We start from the raw sequence: 19971 nt of genomic DNA on the forward strand, positions 1-19971 counted from the left end.
GCTGATATATTGCACTTTTACCTTAGCGCTAGGTATACTCTTGGTTGCTTGTTTTTGCAGAAAATGCACTAAAGACTTCTGGTGATTAGTAGTTTTCGTTCCCTACCTATGTTGAATACACTTATTGTAAGTCGCTTTGGATAAAAGCGTCTGCTAAATGACTGTAATGTAATGTAAGTAGGTGATACCTCCTTTTGTACATGAAACATGGAGGATGGAAATGTTTATTTACACTTCAGGAATCCAGTGTTCACTATCATGTTATTTTTCTGCTCCTAGACATCCTGCACATGGCTGTGTGTAAAGAGGAGAGGAGCCCCAGTCTGCTCCAGGAGGAACCAGAGCCTCCACACATTAAAGAGGAACAGGAGGAGCTACTTCAAAGACCAGAGGAGCCTGATGGGTCAATGTTGACATTACATACAGTGAAAAAAGAGGATGATGATGAAGACATCTCTTCACACTGTTCTGAAGTTGAAGTCAAGCCTGAATCTGACACTGAGGTCACTGAAGACAGTGATGATTGGGAGGAGACCAGTGGAGGTCAGTCAGTGTTAAACACAGGGACAGGACTTACATGGGTGTGGAAAACTGGGAGTTGGAATAAAAGAGGTTGACGAAAAATACAATTAAATCAGAAATATTAACAGCCGTAATGCTCCTAAACAACTTATTTGATGATGAAAGCTTTCAAGTTGTATTTGTACTCACTATTTCTAACTAGCCTCTCCCCTTCTCTCTTCCTCTCTCTCTTGCCCCTCTGCCCCCCCCCCTCTCTCTCTCAGGAGTGAGGTCCCAGTCTTCCCAGACTCGGTTCTTCTCCTGTTCATACTCCTTCACATCTCAGCTCTTCCTCCATAAACACATCAGGAGTAAACACAACGACCTCTTTCGCCAAATGCTGAGGAATGGACAGATCACCTCATCAGCCTGTCAGCAAATAAACAGCTCTACAACCAGCCCGAGACAAGGAGATAGACCTTATCACTGTAAATATTGTAACAAGTGTTTCAGTGAGTCAGATTCCCTGAAGGTACACCAGCAGCGTATCCACACTGGAGAAAAACCATTCCACTGTGAAAATTGTGACAAGAGGTTTAGTGTGTTAAGTTCCCTCAAGAAACACCAGCTTATCCACTCTGGAGAAAAACCTATCCACACTGGAGAAAGACCTTTCCACTGTAAACATTGTGACAAGAGGTTTAGTGTGTTAAGTTCCCTCAAGAAACACCAACTTATCCACTCTGGAGAAAAACCTATCCACACTGGAGAAAAACATTTCCACTGTAAACATTGTGACAAGAGGTTTAGTGTGTTAAGTTCCCTCAAGAGACACCAGCTTATCCACACTGGAGAAAGACCTTTCCACTGTAAACATTGTAACAAGAGTTTCAGTGAGTCAGGTAGCCTGAAGGTACACCAGCAGCGTATTGTAGAGATGATGGCGGACCAAGTATGAACATAGAAGTCAAATTAAATATGGTTTCCAGTTCATAACCAAGTGGACGGGTTGGCTCATCGCAAAGACCCCCCCCTCCCCCTTTGGACAACAATCTCTAAAGGATCCTGCTTTGAGATAAAGGGGGAAGCCTTTATTACTCAATGGCATGCCTTCAGCCAGAAGACACACACAGGCTCTCTCTCTCTCTCTCTGTCTTGCTAGATAAGAGAATTGGGACTTTTACGACATGTTGGAATGTCGTCACCAAGCACAGTGTCACACACCTAGACCCACAAAGCAATGAGCAATAAGCAAAATGTGAATAAACTGTTTACGTGTTATGTTTTATGACTTTAAAATATATAATTATTGTCCTGTACTAGGACTACAACAAAAATATGAACTTTGGTGTTTCTAAATGTGATGCTTTTCTGGTAAATTAGACTTCAATGTTTAACTGCTTGCTGTTTTACATAATGCCGTCATGTTTAATATCTAGAGAATTCTAATTTCATTGTGATGCCAAATATCCACCCAACGGTATTAGTAGAAGGGCCTCAAGATAGTTAGCAGATAAGTTTAGTTTTTCATAATAGTAAGGAAGGTTGCCACACACAGCCGCCTTCAACACGCCCCCAATGGGCCAAGAAGGAGGAAGACCCCTCCTTCCAACTATAAAGAGGACTGGTCACCCAGTTCTCTCTCTCTCTTCCACCGTGCTCTCGATGACCAAGAGGGTCGACTCATCCCTGAGTCCTCTCTTTCTGCTCTCTCCGGGGTGCCAAATCCCCCCACGCTTCTCTCCTGACGACAAAGCATCAACAGAAGGTCGACGAGAAGTCCCTTCCCCCTCTCCACACGGGTGACACCCTGTTCTACGCTACGGCACGGACACTAGCTATCCATGCTAGCCAACGCCTCAGGTCCTCCCCACGAGAAGAACCACGGGCCTACGTCCAGCCAATACCAGATGCCTGCTCCTGCCGAAAGCTGCTCCGCTCCCTCTCACACGTGGGCCAAAAGCCACACAATACTGTCTCCTCAATCCGAGTTGAGTGGAGACTGAGGACGCTCTCCAGCCAAAGCCAGATGCTCCTAGATGACAACTGCCTGGACGCTAGCTAAACCTGCTAGCCACAGCCTCATGGTCTCTCCACCAGAGACCAAAGAATCATCTTCGCCCCTCCCCCAATGGACAGGCGAGCATAATGCATTTCACATGTGGGGTGGCAACTGAGTGTAGTTTTGAGGGCAGATTAGCTATTTTTAACCATTGATCTTTCTTTTTTCTTTATGACTGTAATCCCTTCTTCTCCTTTAGTATATTAAAATGTGGCCATTCGATCTGATCAGATTGTAGATCTGTTATGTTGTATATTGTTGAGATTTTAACCGGTTTCATCACCTTATGAAGTACTGATCTATTGTTCTTTTCCCCATTTCATTGGTTGTTTTATTATCCTAGGATTTATCTTAATAAACACATTATTTTGATATAAACGAAGGTCCTTTTTCCAAATGATTTCAAGCAAATATTTCCAATCATTCCCTAACCAGAACCCATGCATCATACTGTGTCAAAGATTCTTGCGTAGCCTTTTTCATGGTTGTGTTGAGGTGCAAATTAATCCCTTAATTTGCACAATTCCTTAATTTTTGGTGAAAATTGATATTTTGATTTTTCTGAAAATATTTTCAATATTTTCATAATTATCATTATTATTTCCCATAATTATTACCCCATGTCCGCTACAGTATCCAAACTGGTGAAAAACCATTCCACTGTGAACATTGTGACAAGAGTTTTAGTGTGTTAAGTTCCCTCAAGAGACACCAGCTTATCCACACTGGAGAAAGACCTTTCCACTGTAAACATTGTGACAAGAGTTTCAGCCATTCAGGTCACCTGAATAGACACCTGCGTATCCACACTGGAGAAAAGCCTTTCCAGTGTAAACATTGTGACAAGAGTTTCGGTGAGTCAGGTTCCCTCAAGAGACACCAGCTTATCCACACTGGCGAAAAACCTTTCCACTGTAAACATTGTGACAAGAGTTTCAGCCAACCTGAATAGACACCTGCGTATCCACACTGGAGAAAAACCTTTCTAGTGTAAACATTGTGGCAAGAGTTTCGGTGAGTCAGGTTCCTTCAAGAGACACCAGTGTAGCCACACTGGAGAAAAACCTTTCCACTGTAAACATTTTGACGAGAGTTTCAGTTGTTTTAGTAAAGCCACCAGTTTATTCACACCAAGGGAAACAAACGTTCTACTATAAATTAGCTCACTGGAAGGATCAAACTAAACACCTGTATGTTGGTAGGGAGGTGGAAAGTCTCTTTTTTTTTCTCACCTTTAAATCCTTAATTTCCTTAATCTGCAATTTCCTCAATTATTTTTAAGTGTTAACAGTAACTGTAGAAAAAGCCCCAAAGTTATATATTTAAGTATCTAATTCTATATATTATTTTGTTGGCATTCTGAAATTGCACTTGTAGAGGTCTGACTGTTGCCACTGATTGCCAAGCTAAGTAACCAAGTGCCCTTTATTCTGAAATAGCAGGTCAAATCCCGCAAGAGTTTACCGCAATAAAAAGCCAAAGAAGGTGGCAGCAAAGAAGGCCAAGAAGCCTGCCGCCATGAAGGAAGCTGCTAAAAGCTCAAGAAAGAGGAGGAAAGGAAGGTGGCAGAGCTCAAGAAAGAAAGGGATAAAACCTGAGTTCAGGCAGGTCTCCGACTCATCACCCCTCTCTTTAAAATCTGCCTTTCGTCAAGGTACAGATTGAAACTCTTTGAGTTTGGATATGCAATTTTGAATATTGCTTGAATTATTATTGCCTAAAAGGGTTTTTGTATTTTGATTTTGTTTTGGTTTATGGCTCTTTGTAATGTTTTATGCCAGTAGCAATTAGGGGCAGGTGTGTAAGAGCCATTTGAGCCATGTTTTCTATTTGATGACGTCACTGCAGGGTGAGAGGACTGTGTTTGAAAGGACTGTTGGGCTGTATTCCCTTGCGTTTAAGGTTAATTGTATTTATTATTTTGTATGTTTTAGTGACGACCAAGTGACAGAATAAATCACCCTTTTTGTTTAACTCAATTTACGGTTTAGACCAGTTTTTATAGAGCGCACGTCTGAACTTAATCCCTGGCCATCGGCAACCAGTAGTGCCTAAAAGTATAGGACTTTCTGACATTACAGTATGTTTATTTGTCATGTCATGCTGATGCATTCTGCCTAATTGAAGCTACAGTCATTTCTAGTCACAGTTCTGTTATGACAGTTCCTACACATATTTTATTTGGATGAGATCCTACCTGGAAGGGAGGGAGCAAGTGGTGGAAGTAAACGGCACCCAGTCCCCCCCCCTCCCTGTGACTTGTGGTGTCCCACAAGGAAGCATACTAGGACCTTTACTGTTCTTGATATATGTGAATGACATGTCATCAGCCTGCGACTGCAAACTGTTCCTGTTCGCAGATGACTCGGCCCTGCTAGTCTCGGACAGGGACAGGCTGCAGGTTGAGAAAACTCTCAGCTCCGAACTCAACAAGATCTGCATCTGGCTCTCTGACAACAAACTTTCATTACACCTGGGTAAAACTGAATCCATCCTCTTTGGGTCCAGTCCTAACCTTAGCAAGGTAGAGAGTTTCACGATCAAAGTGGGTGATGATGTCATCAAAAGAAAGGATGAAATTACCTACCTGGGCTCCATCTTGGAGGCAAACCTCTCTGGTAACAAAAACGCAGAAAAAGTGATAAAAAATGTCAACCAAACAACACGCTATTTGTGGAGGATTGATCGTCTAGTCAGTAAGAATACTCTGAAAATTCTTGCAGGGGCCCTCATTCAAGGTCATTATGATTATGCATGCACCTCATGGTATCACAACACCTCCAAGGCCTTAAAAACAAGGCTCCAAACATCCCAAAACAAACTTGTAAGGCTACTTCTTTGCCTCAATCACATAACCCATCTAACCCCTGCTCATTTTGCTAGGATTGGATGGCTTAGGGTTGAGGACAGAGTACAGCAACTTGCTATGGGCCTGGTCTTCAAGATACACCACAACATTGGGATCCCCCTGTATTTGTCAAAATACTTCCAAAATGTTAATGCAGTCCATGATCATAACACCAGAGGCAGCTCCACAAATCATGTTCAACCCAGATTTGGCTTAACTAAGGGAATGAACTCGTTCTCATGCTATTCATCGAAAATGTGGAATGCCCTACCAAAAGGAGTAAAGGAGTGTAAAACCCTACTCACTTTCAAAACTGCCCTAAAGATACACCTTCAGGAGGCTGCAATTCGAAAATGGCCCCTGTCTAAGTCTTAACCTACCCCCCCCTCCTTCATTTTCCTCTTTTGTATATATATATATGTATTTTTTTTCTCTCTTCATACCAGTAACCTGAAAGCTGATTGTATGACATTCTGTATAGTAGTGTGTATATCTATCTGCCTTATATTTCATCATGATTTGTGTGCATGGGGGTCTCATCTTAAACAAGCTTAGTGCTTAATGAGAGTTCCAGTTTAGTAGACCTTGTATTGTGAATTTGTACTTCCATGTACTGTTATGTACTGTCATGTACTATTCTCATGTCTTACTAAATAAACTACATCAATCAATCAATCAATGGATATACAACTACTATTCTTAATTCTAAACTGAAGTGCATACAATTTTGGTATTGTATCTCTCTAGCTAGATGACACCATTTGACTGGTTTGATATGTGTAATTATTGGTACAGACCACTTTTATGAATGCACTTATTTTGTCTCTATTCTGTTTATTCCCAGAAAACTGCACGCGTGTGTATTATTGTTGAACTGTTACTACTACATGTCTGTACTGCTGCAAAGGAGACCAGTAAAAGAGGAAAACCCAGCATCAAGCCTATCTCTGTCCTATTCTTTCATATCTGGAAATATTAAGGGCCTAAAGTGGTGTTCTGGTCGACACACCGGCGTGAACCTAGGGAACAATAGAATCAGCACCCCAAATTCAGCATAGAACATTCCCTTCACTACAGTAACCATATATGCAGCTATGCATTATTATAAGTATGTATAAGTTAATATAGCAACAGAGCCATATCTGCAGACAGGACTGATGAATTGTGGGTGTGTTTTTAGACCTTTGTGTGGCCCTACATCTTAGCACACAATATTATTATGAAATCTCATGATAAGTTACACCATTTTAGGTCAGCCCTGACCCAGTCCAATGTATCCATTACAATCAATCTATCTTACAGAACTATGTTCCTGTTTACTAGAACATTCTGGTACAATAACCAAACTCTGAACTGTATTCCATTAATTACAGTACTCAAGTAAATGTACTTGTGTTACTTTCCACCACTGCATATTGTAGTACTGTTACAGTATATAAACAATGAACAGTACCCGAGACCAACAGTAGGGGGCAGCAATACTCAAACTGGCGTCTAGACAAAGTGGTCGTCAGAAGAAGAACATACCCACAATGCAGTAGTGAAAACAACATGGCGTGTTGAATTCCTGTTGTTGACACTTTAAAATACCATAGATTTATATAAAAGTAAAATACGAAGAAAAGTCAAACGTGTCGTTTCTAAACAGTGTCGTCGTTAAGCAGCAGGAGGACGTTTGTTAGCAGCTCAACCACTGAAACACAGCAGGTAAAGATCAACTCATTCATGTTGTGTTTCATCTATTTATAACATTTAAGATGAACGGATCGTGTCTTGTTTCATCTATTCGTCTTTATTAACTCATCATTTAAGTTGGAACATAAATCTAATTACTCTTAGCTGTTAGCTTGTTATAAAGTGATCATAAACACAAACAATAGCTCCATAGCAGCAGCAAGACTAGCCGCGAAACAGCTACTTGTTCCTGTTTTTTTTTTATGTTTACATTTACAACCATTACATCTACATAAACGTTCAGATTTCAAATATAAAGTGCTTACCTCAAAGCCACGGATGTAACAAGTTAAAGCGCCTGGGTCTAAGTACCCTTATCTTCCGTATTGTTCAATAAAAACATTTTTAATCAGATCGCCGGCCATTTCTCCGAATTTTGTCGATGCTTTCAACTACGCGCCCCTGTCGATTGGGAGGTGTATTGGTCCGTGTACTTTCTGGCAGACGGATTTTCTTTTGTAAACCACAAACAGAAATCCGCCCATTGCGCTCATTTTTCATTTTTCATTTTTCATTTAGGGTCGCGTCGTAGCCATGGTTCACATGACGCTTGTACAGTCATGTTTCAGGGCTAGGTCGCGTCGGTTCTTTCGCTCCCGTTTGCTCCTGTGTTTCATTTTTCATTCTTCATTTTAAAACAAGTTACGTTCGTTTCGCTCCCGTCTTTCATTTTTCATTCTTCAATAAAAAATAAAAAATGAAACGTAAGAAAACAGGGTTTTGCTTTTTCATTCTTTCATTTCTCGATCTTAATCAAAGATACTGTAAAGATAAGACCAGAAGCGGAAGTAGATTTAGTACTTAAAAATAAAAGTGTATATATATATATATATTAAATATAATTTTATTATACCGTAGGCTACATGATTATAACATTACTATGGCTACATCAATGTTAGACAGATGGACATATATATAGATAGATATATAGATATATAGATAGATAGATAGATAGATAGATAGATAGATAAAGACAGATAGATAATATAAATATATTATACTGTAGGCTACACGGTTATAACATAAACATAATTATTATAGGCTATATTATTATATTAGGCTATTAACATTATGCAAGCTAATTATATTTACCATGGTTACGTCAATAAGAAGACAGACAGATCTATATCTGTCTGTCTGTCTGTCTGTCTGTCTGTCGGACGGACGGACGGGCAGATATAGGCCTACGTGATTCTCTTCTTTTCATTTAGACATGCGTTTTTTTCATCCAAAATGTGTGTTATATTTATATTATTTAGTTGCAGCATGATTAATTAATAGCAATATTACGGAATAGGAAAACAGAAACAAATCTACCTATTTGAACTTGGAAAGTTGGGTTGAGACTTGAGAGCTATAGGCGTCGCTACTCATTGAACCATCGAAATTACATCTCTGCTGACGTTTTAATCGGATACAGCATAGGTGGGCACTAGGGACATCTGGGCACCAGGAAGAGTGGGTACTATGTGCACTGCCTGTGAGATTGAATTCTTTATTAACAATGATTATTAACACCAGTTTTCCCGGTGCCCAGTCTTCCTGGTGCCCAGATTTCCCTAGCGCCCACTCTTCTCCACCCCTAAGTGCCCACTCTTCCAAGTGCCCACATGTCCCTAATGCCCACTCGTCCAAGGTCCAATGTTGATATTGCAGTAGTAATTTTAAATCGAGTCTTTACAACTGGCTGGAAATCTGGAATCTCATGAACTTGGATGTATAATACGCTACAATATTCAGACCCTGCCCTATGGCACACAGTGCCCGTGATGGGATCATTCCTTACAAATGGTTACATACGGTTGTAGCCTATGTTTGTCATAATTGTAATACTTTTGGAATAATCACCATGAACGATCGAGCTCAATCTCTCCCCTCCATTGCGCACTGGAGTCTGGACGTTTGGTTGTTCATTGATTACAAGTTACACAAATAACACAAATAACCTCTTGCATTATATGGTCAATAACGCCAAAAAAAAAAGGGGAATTGTTAAACCAGTAGAGAACAAATAGGGCTCTAATCATTATGATTAGAGCTCTATTGGTTAAATATCTCCCCCTCTTTTTTGGCATTATTTGTGTAAAAATAATAAAGTAATGCAACATCCAGAGCTGATGTGCATACCCACGGGCCACGGCAATGTGCAGGATGTCATTTTACAGGTTTTGAATTCATTCAATACATTTTACATATTCTACTGGTGAGAATTAATAGCGTTGCGCCTCGACAACCTGTGGGTTTCAAACGGTAGAAGCATGCGCAGTGGCGTTTTAAATGTAGAACTATTGCAATCCCAGATTTGACCACCAGGCGATGGCCGCTTCAATGTTCTACCGTGGCTCTTGGTGCCACCTCCTACCAATACAATATTAACTACCCCCCACAGTTAAGAGGTTCACGTCTCACTCTGGGCAGATCTGTTCTTTTCGGTTTCCTCGATTGCCATGGCTGGTACACACTGTATGACTTAAAGTCGTCAGGTTGTATTACTAATAATCATACTGCAACTAAAGCCAACACATTTTGGATGAAAAAGCTGATGTCTAAATTAAATAGATTGGCTAAAGTACATGTATGCATCTTGATATATCTGATTCCTAATAGTGTTGCAAGGAGAAAAACAACCTTTGTAACTGCTGGGGATTTCAAAAACATTATAACAGTTGGGTTACAAATGTTCAGTTGGCCATTAGTGGGCCTATTTGAAAGCAGACATCGTTAGTTGGTGCTATAATCTATATACTATATATACAATATACGCAGGCCAACCCTTACCTCTATTAATGGCCTACAGCCGCACGAAGTGATCAGAAGCGACACTATCCAGGCACGCACCTTTACGCATCCTAATTTATGTTATCCTACAGTGTATAGACCAATTATTTGTTTACTAACATTGAGACTGGACGCACAGGTGATTGTTTCATGCAATCAATTCTCAACCTGTTGTTTCGGAGTGCGAGAGACCTGATAGAATAGGTTTCATTGCGCGCATACTGGTTGCACGCATACTGGTTCTTATCAGTGTGACTTCGTCTGTTAAGGGGTCTATATATAGGCGCGTTCATTAATTCATTAATAGTGCGTGCTAAAAACAAGGCATTTCGTACCATAAACAGCACCGTCCGCATTGATATATTGTAGGCCTACAACAGGTGTGTGGGGCAATGTATCCCACTGACGACGAGCACCTGCAGAGCCAGGACTACACTCGGGGTTTTGCTTAGCCTAATTTATAAGAAAATAAACAGTTAATAAAGCACATACAGTAGGCCTATATACCTTCAATGAAATGCTCCCGCACAACACACCACCAGGAAGAAAGAACAAGCCAGCTAACTGGCGGCTGCGTAAGGCTTTGAATTTGTTTATGCAGTTATTTTTGTCAATAGCTGACAAGCATGCTCCAGATAGAAAACAAACTAACCTGTATAAGAGCACCTTGGATTGGAAATTAAGAACTGCACGGCTTTAGAAACACTGCAAAGCAAAAGGCAAGTGAATCTGTCAGTCTGGATGACTGGCAGATCTACTGTAAATTAAGGAATAATGTGACAAAAATGAATAGAAATAATTTATTGAGCCAATGATAGATGGCCCTCTGTTTCATGGTAATTACCTAGTACTACACGTCACAGCCTCAAGGTAGCGACAATCAGTGGTGATTGGGGTTGGCTCTGGGTATATGGACTATTAGACATATTGCAAAATATATACAAAATAGTAAAACCATATAATGCCATATCAAGATAAAGTTAAAGCAGTGCACATATAGAAATAAGGGACGGAAAAGATTAGGCCAATACCAAAACATGTTAGATCTTTTTAAGACACAATGCAAAAAAGAGAACATTTTCAAAAATGAAAGGCACCAAAAACACAAAATACACATGAAAGCCTCAGGGACCGTCTACTACAGGAAGCAAGAAAGGCTCTGCTCTTCGTTTAGACCATGGGTGTCAAGGTTGTGGATCCATTTAGTACTTCTCTGCGAAGCAATTTATTAATGATGTCACCACCCCGTGATGAGGCTGCAAGATTTTCTCTATTCCCCAGAATTTAAGGGATGCTGGGGAGCCATGCTTTGCTTGTTGACAGTGCCTGGCCATGGCATATTCAGGGTTGTTAGTGCGAATAGCAGTTCTGTGCTCACCAATACGAGTTTAAGTGGTCTCTTAGTTTGACCAATGTATGCCAGTCCACAGGGACATTTAAGCATGTATACCACATGGGTTGAGTTACAATTTATAAATGAGGATATTTTATATTTTTTTACCAGTAGGTGGATGGGTAAAACATTTGGTATTTGATGAATTAGAGCACTGAGCACAGTTGCCACATTTATAAAAGCTATGTGGGGGATTGGGAACCCAGGTGTGGGGGGGGGGTGTTCATATTGGTGTGACATATTTACAAATGACATGCCACTGGTCTTAGACAGGGCCAATAGACCAATTATTTGTTTACAAACATTGAGACTGGACGCACAGGTGACTGTTTCATGTAATCAATTCCCAACAGATCCCCAAACCTGCTGTTTTGGGGTGAGCTTGTTTCAGTTCATTCAACCTCCTCTGTGTGTAGGCTAGTGGAGTGCGCCCTGGCAACACATATATACTCCATCGCGTAACGGTATTGCGCACCGAGAACAGCTGACATACAAGCTCACAACCGCGTCACGGATGCGACCGCTGTGAGCTTGGAGATCTGCTATTCTCGGCCGTTCTCTGTGCGCGACACCTTCGCGGGACGGAGCATAAATTAGTCTTGACGGGCTGCTGCTGCGCGAGCCAAGCAGGTTCTGGTGCCATGATCATAGAGCGCTCCCTCCGTTCTTATATGACAGCCACTGGAGGTGGAGTTTTGAGGACAACTGCTTTGAATTGTTATTATTGTTTACACACAACAGAAACCAAGGATTATATATTTCAATTAAGAGATCACAGTAAAAATCCTAAGCATTCTTCCTCCACACTGGGAGAGAAACAGCATCTGAAAGTTTGATGGGATGCATTTTTACACGTGAGACTGTGAGTGTGACCACTTTTACATTGCATTTTATGAGCGGTGGGGTTCTTTTGCTGCCGACATGCGCACGCATACTGTTTCGTATCAGTGTGACGTCGTCTGTTAAGGCGTCTATAGCCATGTATTCTGACGACACAACTTTGTCTGCTATGTGGAAGACCTGTTGTCTGTAGCTCTTAACAAGGCACCAATACATATCAGAGTGGGTGGTGGTCCTGAACATCTCAAAGACAAAATCCATTGTATTTGAATCACAGTATAATCACAGTAGGCCTATCATTCACACAGCGAGCAAAACTTGGGGAGCCCGATTTGGGGGCTACGCAAACAGGGACTATTAATTAACCATGCTACAAGTAAATAATATAACACACATTTTGGGTGAAAAGGCGCATGTGTAAATGAAAATAAAATAATATATTGGCTATAATCAAGTCTACTTATCAATCTGTCCGTAAGTCCGTCCGTCCGTCCATCCAGACAGACAGACAGACAGACACCGAATATTGATAATAATAACTGGAAATAACTGCAGTGTGTATTTATGTATAGGCTAGTAACGGTAACAGCATGGATAGGTGGGCACCAAAACATTCTGGGCACTAGGGATAACTGGGCACCTTGGACGAGTGGGCATTAGGGACATGTGGGCACTTGGAAGAGTGGGCACTTAGGGGTGGAGAAGAGTGGGCGCTAGGGAAATCTGGGCACCAGGAAGACTGGGCACCGGGAAAACTGGTGTTAATAATCATTGTTAATAAAGAATTCAATCTCACAGGCAGTGCACATAGTACCCACTCTTCCTGGTGCCCAGATGTCCCTAGTGCCCACCTATGTTGTATCCGATTAAAACGTCAGCAGAGATGTAATTTCGATGGTTCAATGAGTAGCGACGCCTATAGCTCTCAAGTCTCAACCCAACTTTCCAAGTTCAAATAGGTAGATTTGTTTCTGTTTTCCTATTCCGTAATATTGCTATTAATTAATCATGCTGCAACTAAATAATATAAATATAACACACATTTTGGATGAAAAAAACGCATGTCTAAATGAAAAGAAGAGAATCACGTAGGCCTATATCTGCCCGTCCGTCCGTCCGTCCGTCCGTCCGTCCGTCCGTCCGTCCGTCCGTCCGTCCGACCGACCGACCGACCGACAGACAGACAGACAGACAGACAGACAGATATAGATCTGTCTGTCTTCTTATTGACGTAACCATGGTAAATATAATTAGCTTGCATAATGTTAATAGCCTAATATAATAATATAGCCTATCATAATTATGTTTATGTTATAACCGTGTAGCCTACAGTATAATATATTTATATTATCTATCTGTCTTTATCTATCTATCTATCTATCTATCTATCTATATATCTATATATATGTCCATCTGTCTAACATTGATGTAGCCATAGTAATGTTATAATCATGTAGCCTACGGTATAATAAAATTATATTTAATATATATATATATATATATATATATACACTTTTAAGTACTAAATCTACTTCCGCTTCTGGTCTTATCTTTACAGTATCTTTGATTAAGATCGAGAAATGAAAGAATGAAAAAGCAAAACCCTGTTTTCTTACGTTTAATTTTTTTATTTTTTTTAAGAATGAAAAATGAAAGACGGGAGCGAAACGAACGTAACTTGTTTTAAAATGAAGAATGAAAAATGAAACACGGGAGCAAACGGGAGCGAAAGAACCGACGCGACCCTAAATGAAAAATAAAAAATGAAAAATGAGCGCAATGGGCGGATTTCTGTTTGTGGTTTACAAAAGAAAATCCGTCTGCCAGAAAGTACACGGACCTGTATTGCACTCTGATACGTTATAATTCTTTTTTTTTAAAATAGAAAATGGCTGCGGATCTGATTAAAATGCTTTTTACTGAACAATACGGAAGATAAGGGTACTTAGCCCTGGGCGTTTAAACTGGTTACATCCGTGGCCGGGGGGTCAGCACTTTATATTTGAAATCTGAACGTTAATGTAGATGTACTTGTTGTCAATGTAAGATTTTCAAAAAACAACAAGTAGCGTCATGACGCTTGTGACAGATGAGCGTCATGTGAACCATGGCTACAGCAAGACATTGATATACATTGTCGTGTTTTATGTTGTTGTTGACGTCACTATTATCATTGTAACCCTATAGTTACATCAGTGTCTTATAGCATTACAGTGGTTAATCTCTATATAACTTAAGCAACGAGGTGTAAACGTATGTAAACCATTAGGAGGATCTTTACTCTGTCCACAGTAATTTGACAGTTAAGTTAGAGCTCCATGTCTTCATGCACCAGACATTGAATCCTTACCAACTAAACATTTGTCATGTCATGTTGTAGTGCAGGGCTACTCAACTTAAGATGGCTCAGGGGCCACTCAGCAAAATACCAAAAGTCCAAGGGGCCGCCATAAAAATGACGGTCCTATTTTGGATTTTTCGATTTTGTAACACACAAGAAAATGTACATTTTGACATCATATTCTTTTCACTGTACCAGTTTATTTTGTGTTGTGTGTATGTCCAGTGGCAGACACCTATCCTGGGCGCGCGGCCGGAAAAATTTGGGGGTCAAACCCCCCCAAAAACCCGAAATGCATAGAAAACTATGCATTATACCTGAAACAATTGACGCACCTGTATGTATGTCTGTCTGTTTGTTTTTGAAAAATGTTTTAGCAACCCATATATTTGAACGGAAATGTATATTTTTATCCTGTGCTTAAAAAAGGGGGCCGCCAAGACGCTGCGATCGGGCCGCATGCGGCCCGCGGGTTGAGTAGCGCTGTTGTAGTGTGTCAGGCCTAGACAACTATTCCACAATCTCTGAATGCTAGAGTCTTGATTGATTGATGTAGTTTATTTAGTAAGACATGAGAATAGTACATGACAGTACATAACAGTACATGGAAGTACAAATTCACAATACAAGGTCTACTAAACTGGAAACCCTCATTAAGCATAACGCTTGTTTAAGATGAGAACCCCATGCACACAAATCATGATGAAATATAAGAGGCAGATAGATATACACACTACTATACAGAATGTCATACAATCAGCTTTCAGGTTACTGGTATGAAGAGAGAAAAGCATATATATATATATACAAAAGAGGAAAATGAAGGAGGTGGGGGGGGTAGGTTAAGACTTAGACAGGGGCCATTTTCGAATTGCAGCCTCCTGAAGGTGTATCTTTAGGGCAGTTTTGAAAGTGAGTAGGGTTTTACACTCCTTTACTCCTTTTGGTAGGGCATTCCACATTTTCGATGAATAGCATGAGAACGAGTTCATTCCCTTAGTTGAGCCAAATCTGGGTTGAACATGATTTGTGGACTACAACTGGAACTACAACTCCCGAAATCCGAGAGAGGAAGCTGGCACTTCCGTTCACGAAAATATATTTTAAAATATCTTTACATTTTATTATTTTATTGCCATTTCTGCTAAGCAGCAAGCTAAATATACTTAGATGATTTGTATTTATATTAGGATAAATCTTCGCGACTGTAAAGACGAAACGGAAGTGGGGAGGAGGCTTCATATCCGGTTTATATTCTAATCATGATCATCATGATTGTTTTCCCTCTACACCAACTGCTGCACCTCCAGCCACCAGTCGGTCAAGCTCCTTAAGTTCGCGGACGATACCACCCTGGTAGGACTCATCTCCAGGGGAGATGAATCTGCTTACAGGAGTGAGATCGACTTGGTGGTCTCCTGGTGCAGCCGGCATAACTTGGAGCTAAATGCTCTTAAGACGGTGGAGCTGATCGTGGACTTCAGGAGGAACCCGCCCCCCCCGTCTCCAATCATACTGGGAGGCACTCCAGTCGCCACAGTGGAGTCTTGCCGCTTCCTTGGGGTGACAGTCTCTCGGGACCTGAAGTGGGGGCCCAACATCGACGCCCTCACTAAAAAAGCCCAGAAAAGACTGTTTTTCCTAAGGCAGCTCAGGAAACTCCACTTTCCAAGGTCCATGCTGGTAAACTTCTACACAGCCATCATCGAGTCCATTGTCACCTTCGCCATCATCATCTGGTTCCCCGCTGCAGCGGCCAAGGACAAGGCCAAGCTGCAGCGGGTGATACGCTCGGCGGAGAGGGTGATTGGCTGCCCTTTGCCCCCCCTGGAGGCCCTGTTTAAAAGTAGGGCTTTGGGGAGGGCCAGGAAGATCATGGCTGACCCCACACACCCAGGACATGGTCTCTTTGCCCCGCTCCCCTCAGGCAGGAGGTTGCGGTCACCAAAGACTGTGAAGGCACGACACTCACACAGCTTTTTCCCCACGGCCATCCGGCTACTGAATGCTGCTGGTCCCCCTCCCCCCCCCTGACCTGACCTGACCTCAGAGAACTATATGGACTAACTGAACACTTGATCTTTTTGGCACTCTTATTTATTTTATTTACTACTTGTGTTGCACTATGATGTGGTTTGCACTGTCTTGTCCTGTCTTGCACCAGTCCTGTTGTAAACTGCGCTCCACTGCATCAAACCAAATTCCTAACATGTTTACATGTCATGGCAATAAAGTCTTCTGATTCTGATTCTGATTCTGATCAGAGCTTCCGAGTCCCAGACTGTATGCAAATTGTGGGAGGCAACAGTCTGGCCACGCAAGACTACCAACACAATGACTCAGACATATTGGTCGGATGAGAAGTGTGACGTAGGTGTAAGTGGCCTCTAGTATAATAATAATACCCAATGACTATGTTTTAGGGGGAAAAGAACCATGGAATCCCATCTTTAAAGTCCTTATTCAATTCCTTCTTTCCAGACCAGTGTGTGGACTGTCCAGACTGCAGGTGAAGATGAACTCTCCAGACTCAGCCAGGGACATTTCTATTAAACAGGAACCTGAAGACCACCCACACCTCGGTACGTTTCATGTGCTCACTCTTTCTTGAATGTTTCTATTTAATTTTTTTCTATTCTGTTGTAGGGCTGTCACTATATCTAATTTTACTGAGAAATAAGCATGACAAATTACATAATGACAATGATAATATCCTGATGATTAAACAAATTGCTCATTCTGTCTGGTTGCAGAAACATAAAAAACAAATAGAAGTGCAACAATATCTAATTTTCACTGTACAATAACCATTGCGAAAAATATTTTGACACTGATAGTAATCATGCTGATATTTAGCTATCATTAAAATATCTCTAAAAATTCATTGTTAACCTTGTTTGTCTCATTACCATAACCGAAAAGCTCTCTTTTGCGCAAATGCAATACTAAAGAAAAACTGCACCATTTAACTTCACATTGTACATTCTATCTGAAGTGGAAAAATACTTCCTTGATCAGTGTGCAGAAATTTGGCGCTGATCGTCAAAACGGTTTGTGAGATTCGTCCCAGACACACAGACAGACAGATTCGCAGACCTATTTCTAGACGTACAGAGCCACGCCATAAAAACTGTTTTACAAAACTACGACCCAACTTTCACCTGACATTTCAAGCTTTCATGTGTGGAGATGTTTCTGTTTCATGATGTCAACTTAACTGCATGAGATGTGATTGGTCTACTTTTGAGGGGAAATACATACTGTACATACATACAGACAAACCCTGTTCTATACGAAACGCATTAGCGTTCTCTATGAATAGAAGAACGTGTATCTGAGCCTGTCTTGCATCTATTATTTTGGAGTGCCGCTTTTTCCACTTTGGTTTCCTCTGCCGGGAACCAATAACACAGCAAAGACAACACACAAGCCCTTGTAGACGCACAGCCAGACACTGAGCCGTTTTGGGAGTTTTTGTATACCTGTGAGTGTACAGAATTTAACCAAATGGTCCCTTACATGTCCATTTGGTTCCATTTGTACACTCCAAAGTTAAATTAACACCAGTAAATTAACCCTGGAGGGGGTCCTGTGTACATTTTCTATCTATAGTGTGTGTACAAATTGGGTCCCTGGGCAGCAGGCTGGGAAGGGGGAAAAACACACGCTTTGTGTTTTTCACAGCTTGATTATAAATTATCAATATTTCTGCCATGAACTAGAACTTGTAGTTGCTGAATCTTTCTTATTTTCACACATATAAAACTTTATTAGAATGGACCCTTCGCTAAGCCCCACCCACTCCACTCTGTGACTGGTGGTGCGAAGTTAGTCACACCCAGGCCTGGCAGCGCCTGGCAATCTCTGCTTCTCACCCATTGACTTGCGTGTTAAATGACGGCTTTTCCCCTTAAAAATAATCGATCATTTCAGCAGCAATAGCTTCAAAATCTCTTCTAAATCTAGTCAACAAGGCCTGCAGTAGGCTATGCACTGGAAAAATGTGCATGACATTATTTCAATAAACTAAAAACACTGGAAATGTTAGAGGGAGTAATAGCCATGGATACACGACGGTCGTCTGTCTTGACCGTCATGGATGAATTTCAACCTGGTGTTTGCACTTTCTCCATTTATAGCCCGTACATCTACAGAAACGTTCATATTTCAAATATAAAGTGCTTATCCCATGGCCAAGGATCTTACATTTATGTACGGGCTCTCAAAAGTACCCGTATCATCCTTATTGTTCAATAAAAAGCATTTTAATCTGATCGGTGGCCATTTTCTCCATATGCTTTCAACTAAGCGACCCTATCGGTTGGTAGGTGTATTGCACTCTGATACATTATTTCTATGAGACAATGGCCACCGATCGGATTGAAATGCTTTTTATTGAACAATACAGACGGGTACTTTTGAGAGTCCCGTGCATCATTTTATCATCCGTGGCCATAGGGTAAGCAATTCATATTTGAAATCTGAACGTTTATATAGATGTACAGACCGTAAATGGAGAAAATGCAAACACCAGGTTGAAGTTGATCCATGACTGTAACAGGAGTTTTCATGTACCGCAGGGTAAGACTACAGTAGCAGTTAATAAATAGACGAACAAATGAATGAATATACTTTAACGTGCGGAATCCGAAACAGGCAGCGCTGTGATTCTGAATGTTGTTACGATTACGGTGATTAGTGACACCACCTGGGCGAATGAGTCGTGTAACTTTCCCGACGTTAAGCTGTGTATGTGTTCAACAACACAGCCATGCAGCCTTGCAGTTTAAACGCAGATTTCAGCTTGGGAAAATAACCCTCCAACGGTTTTGGGTACGTGGAATCTGTTGCTGGTTCATAGTCACCATTGCGTTATCTTGGTATTATTCCTGTTCTTGCTATTATGTTGCAAATTATTGTGTGTGTGTGTGCGGGCCAAATAACATTGACAGCTATGGCAGGTGACGAAAGCTTGCCAGACCTGTGCCAGGCTAACAACGGTTGCTAAGCTGGCATTGGACAATCGCTTTTGGGGTGGGGTTTAGCGAAGGGTCCATTGTCTACGGTTTCCATATGTTTAGTGATTGACAGCTTGAAGAGGCGATTAGTTGAACATGCAAATGAACTCTTTTGTCCCATCGCAACACCCAGCGACCAAAATGATGAGATTCAAGTGACTAGAAATATTATTTATTTAGGTATCTTTCAGTGGGAATGCACCTTAAGTAGGTGATACCTCCTTTTGTACATGGAGAATGGAAATGTTTATTTACACTTCAGGAATCGAGTGTTAACTATCATGTTATTTTTCTGCTCCAACTAGACATCCTGCACATGGCTGTGTGTAAAGAGGAGAGGAGCCCCAGTCTGCTCCAGGAGGAACCAGAGCCTCCACACATTAAAGAGGAACAGGAGGAGTTACTTCAAAGACCAGAGGAGCCTGTTGGGTCAATGTTGACATTACTAGCAGTGAA

General features: G+C 41.1%; 1 protein-coding gene across 1 annotated transcript in view; it reads left to right on the forward strand.

The window, feature by feature from the left end:
• The window catches only part of LOC308090232 (uncharacterized protein), a 31300-nt gene that overhangs the window by 8063 nt on the left and 3266 nt on the right, over positions 1-19971 (forward strand). Inside the window, exon 4 of the mRNA XM_080435295.1 lies at positions 280-543. Coding sequence (XP_080291421.1) covers positions 280-543 — 264 coding nt within the window. The remainder of the gene's footprint in view (positions 1-279; positions 544-19971) is intronic.

The sequence above is a fragment of the Gymnoscopelus braueri genome (genome assembly GCF_963280865.1).
Source record: "Gymnoscopelus braueri genome assembly, chromosome: 8".
In the NCBI taxonomy this organism is placed as follows: Eukaryota; Metazoa; Chordata; class Actinopteri; order Myctophiformes; family Myctophidae; genus Gymnoscopelus; species Gymnoscopelus braueri.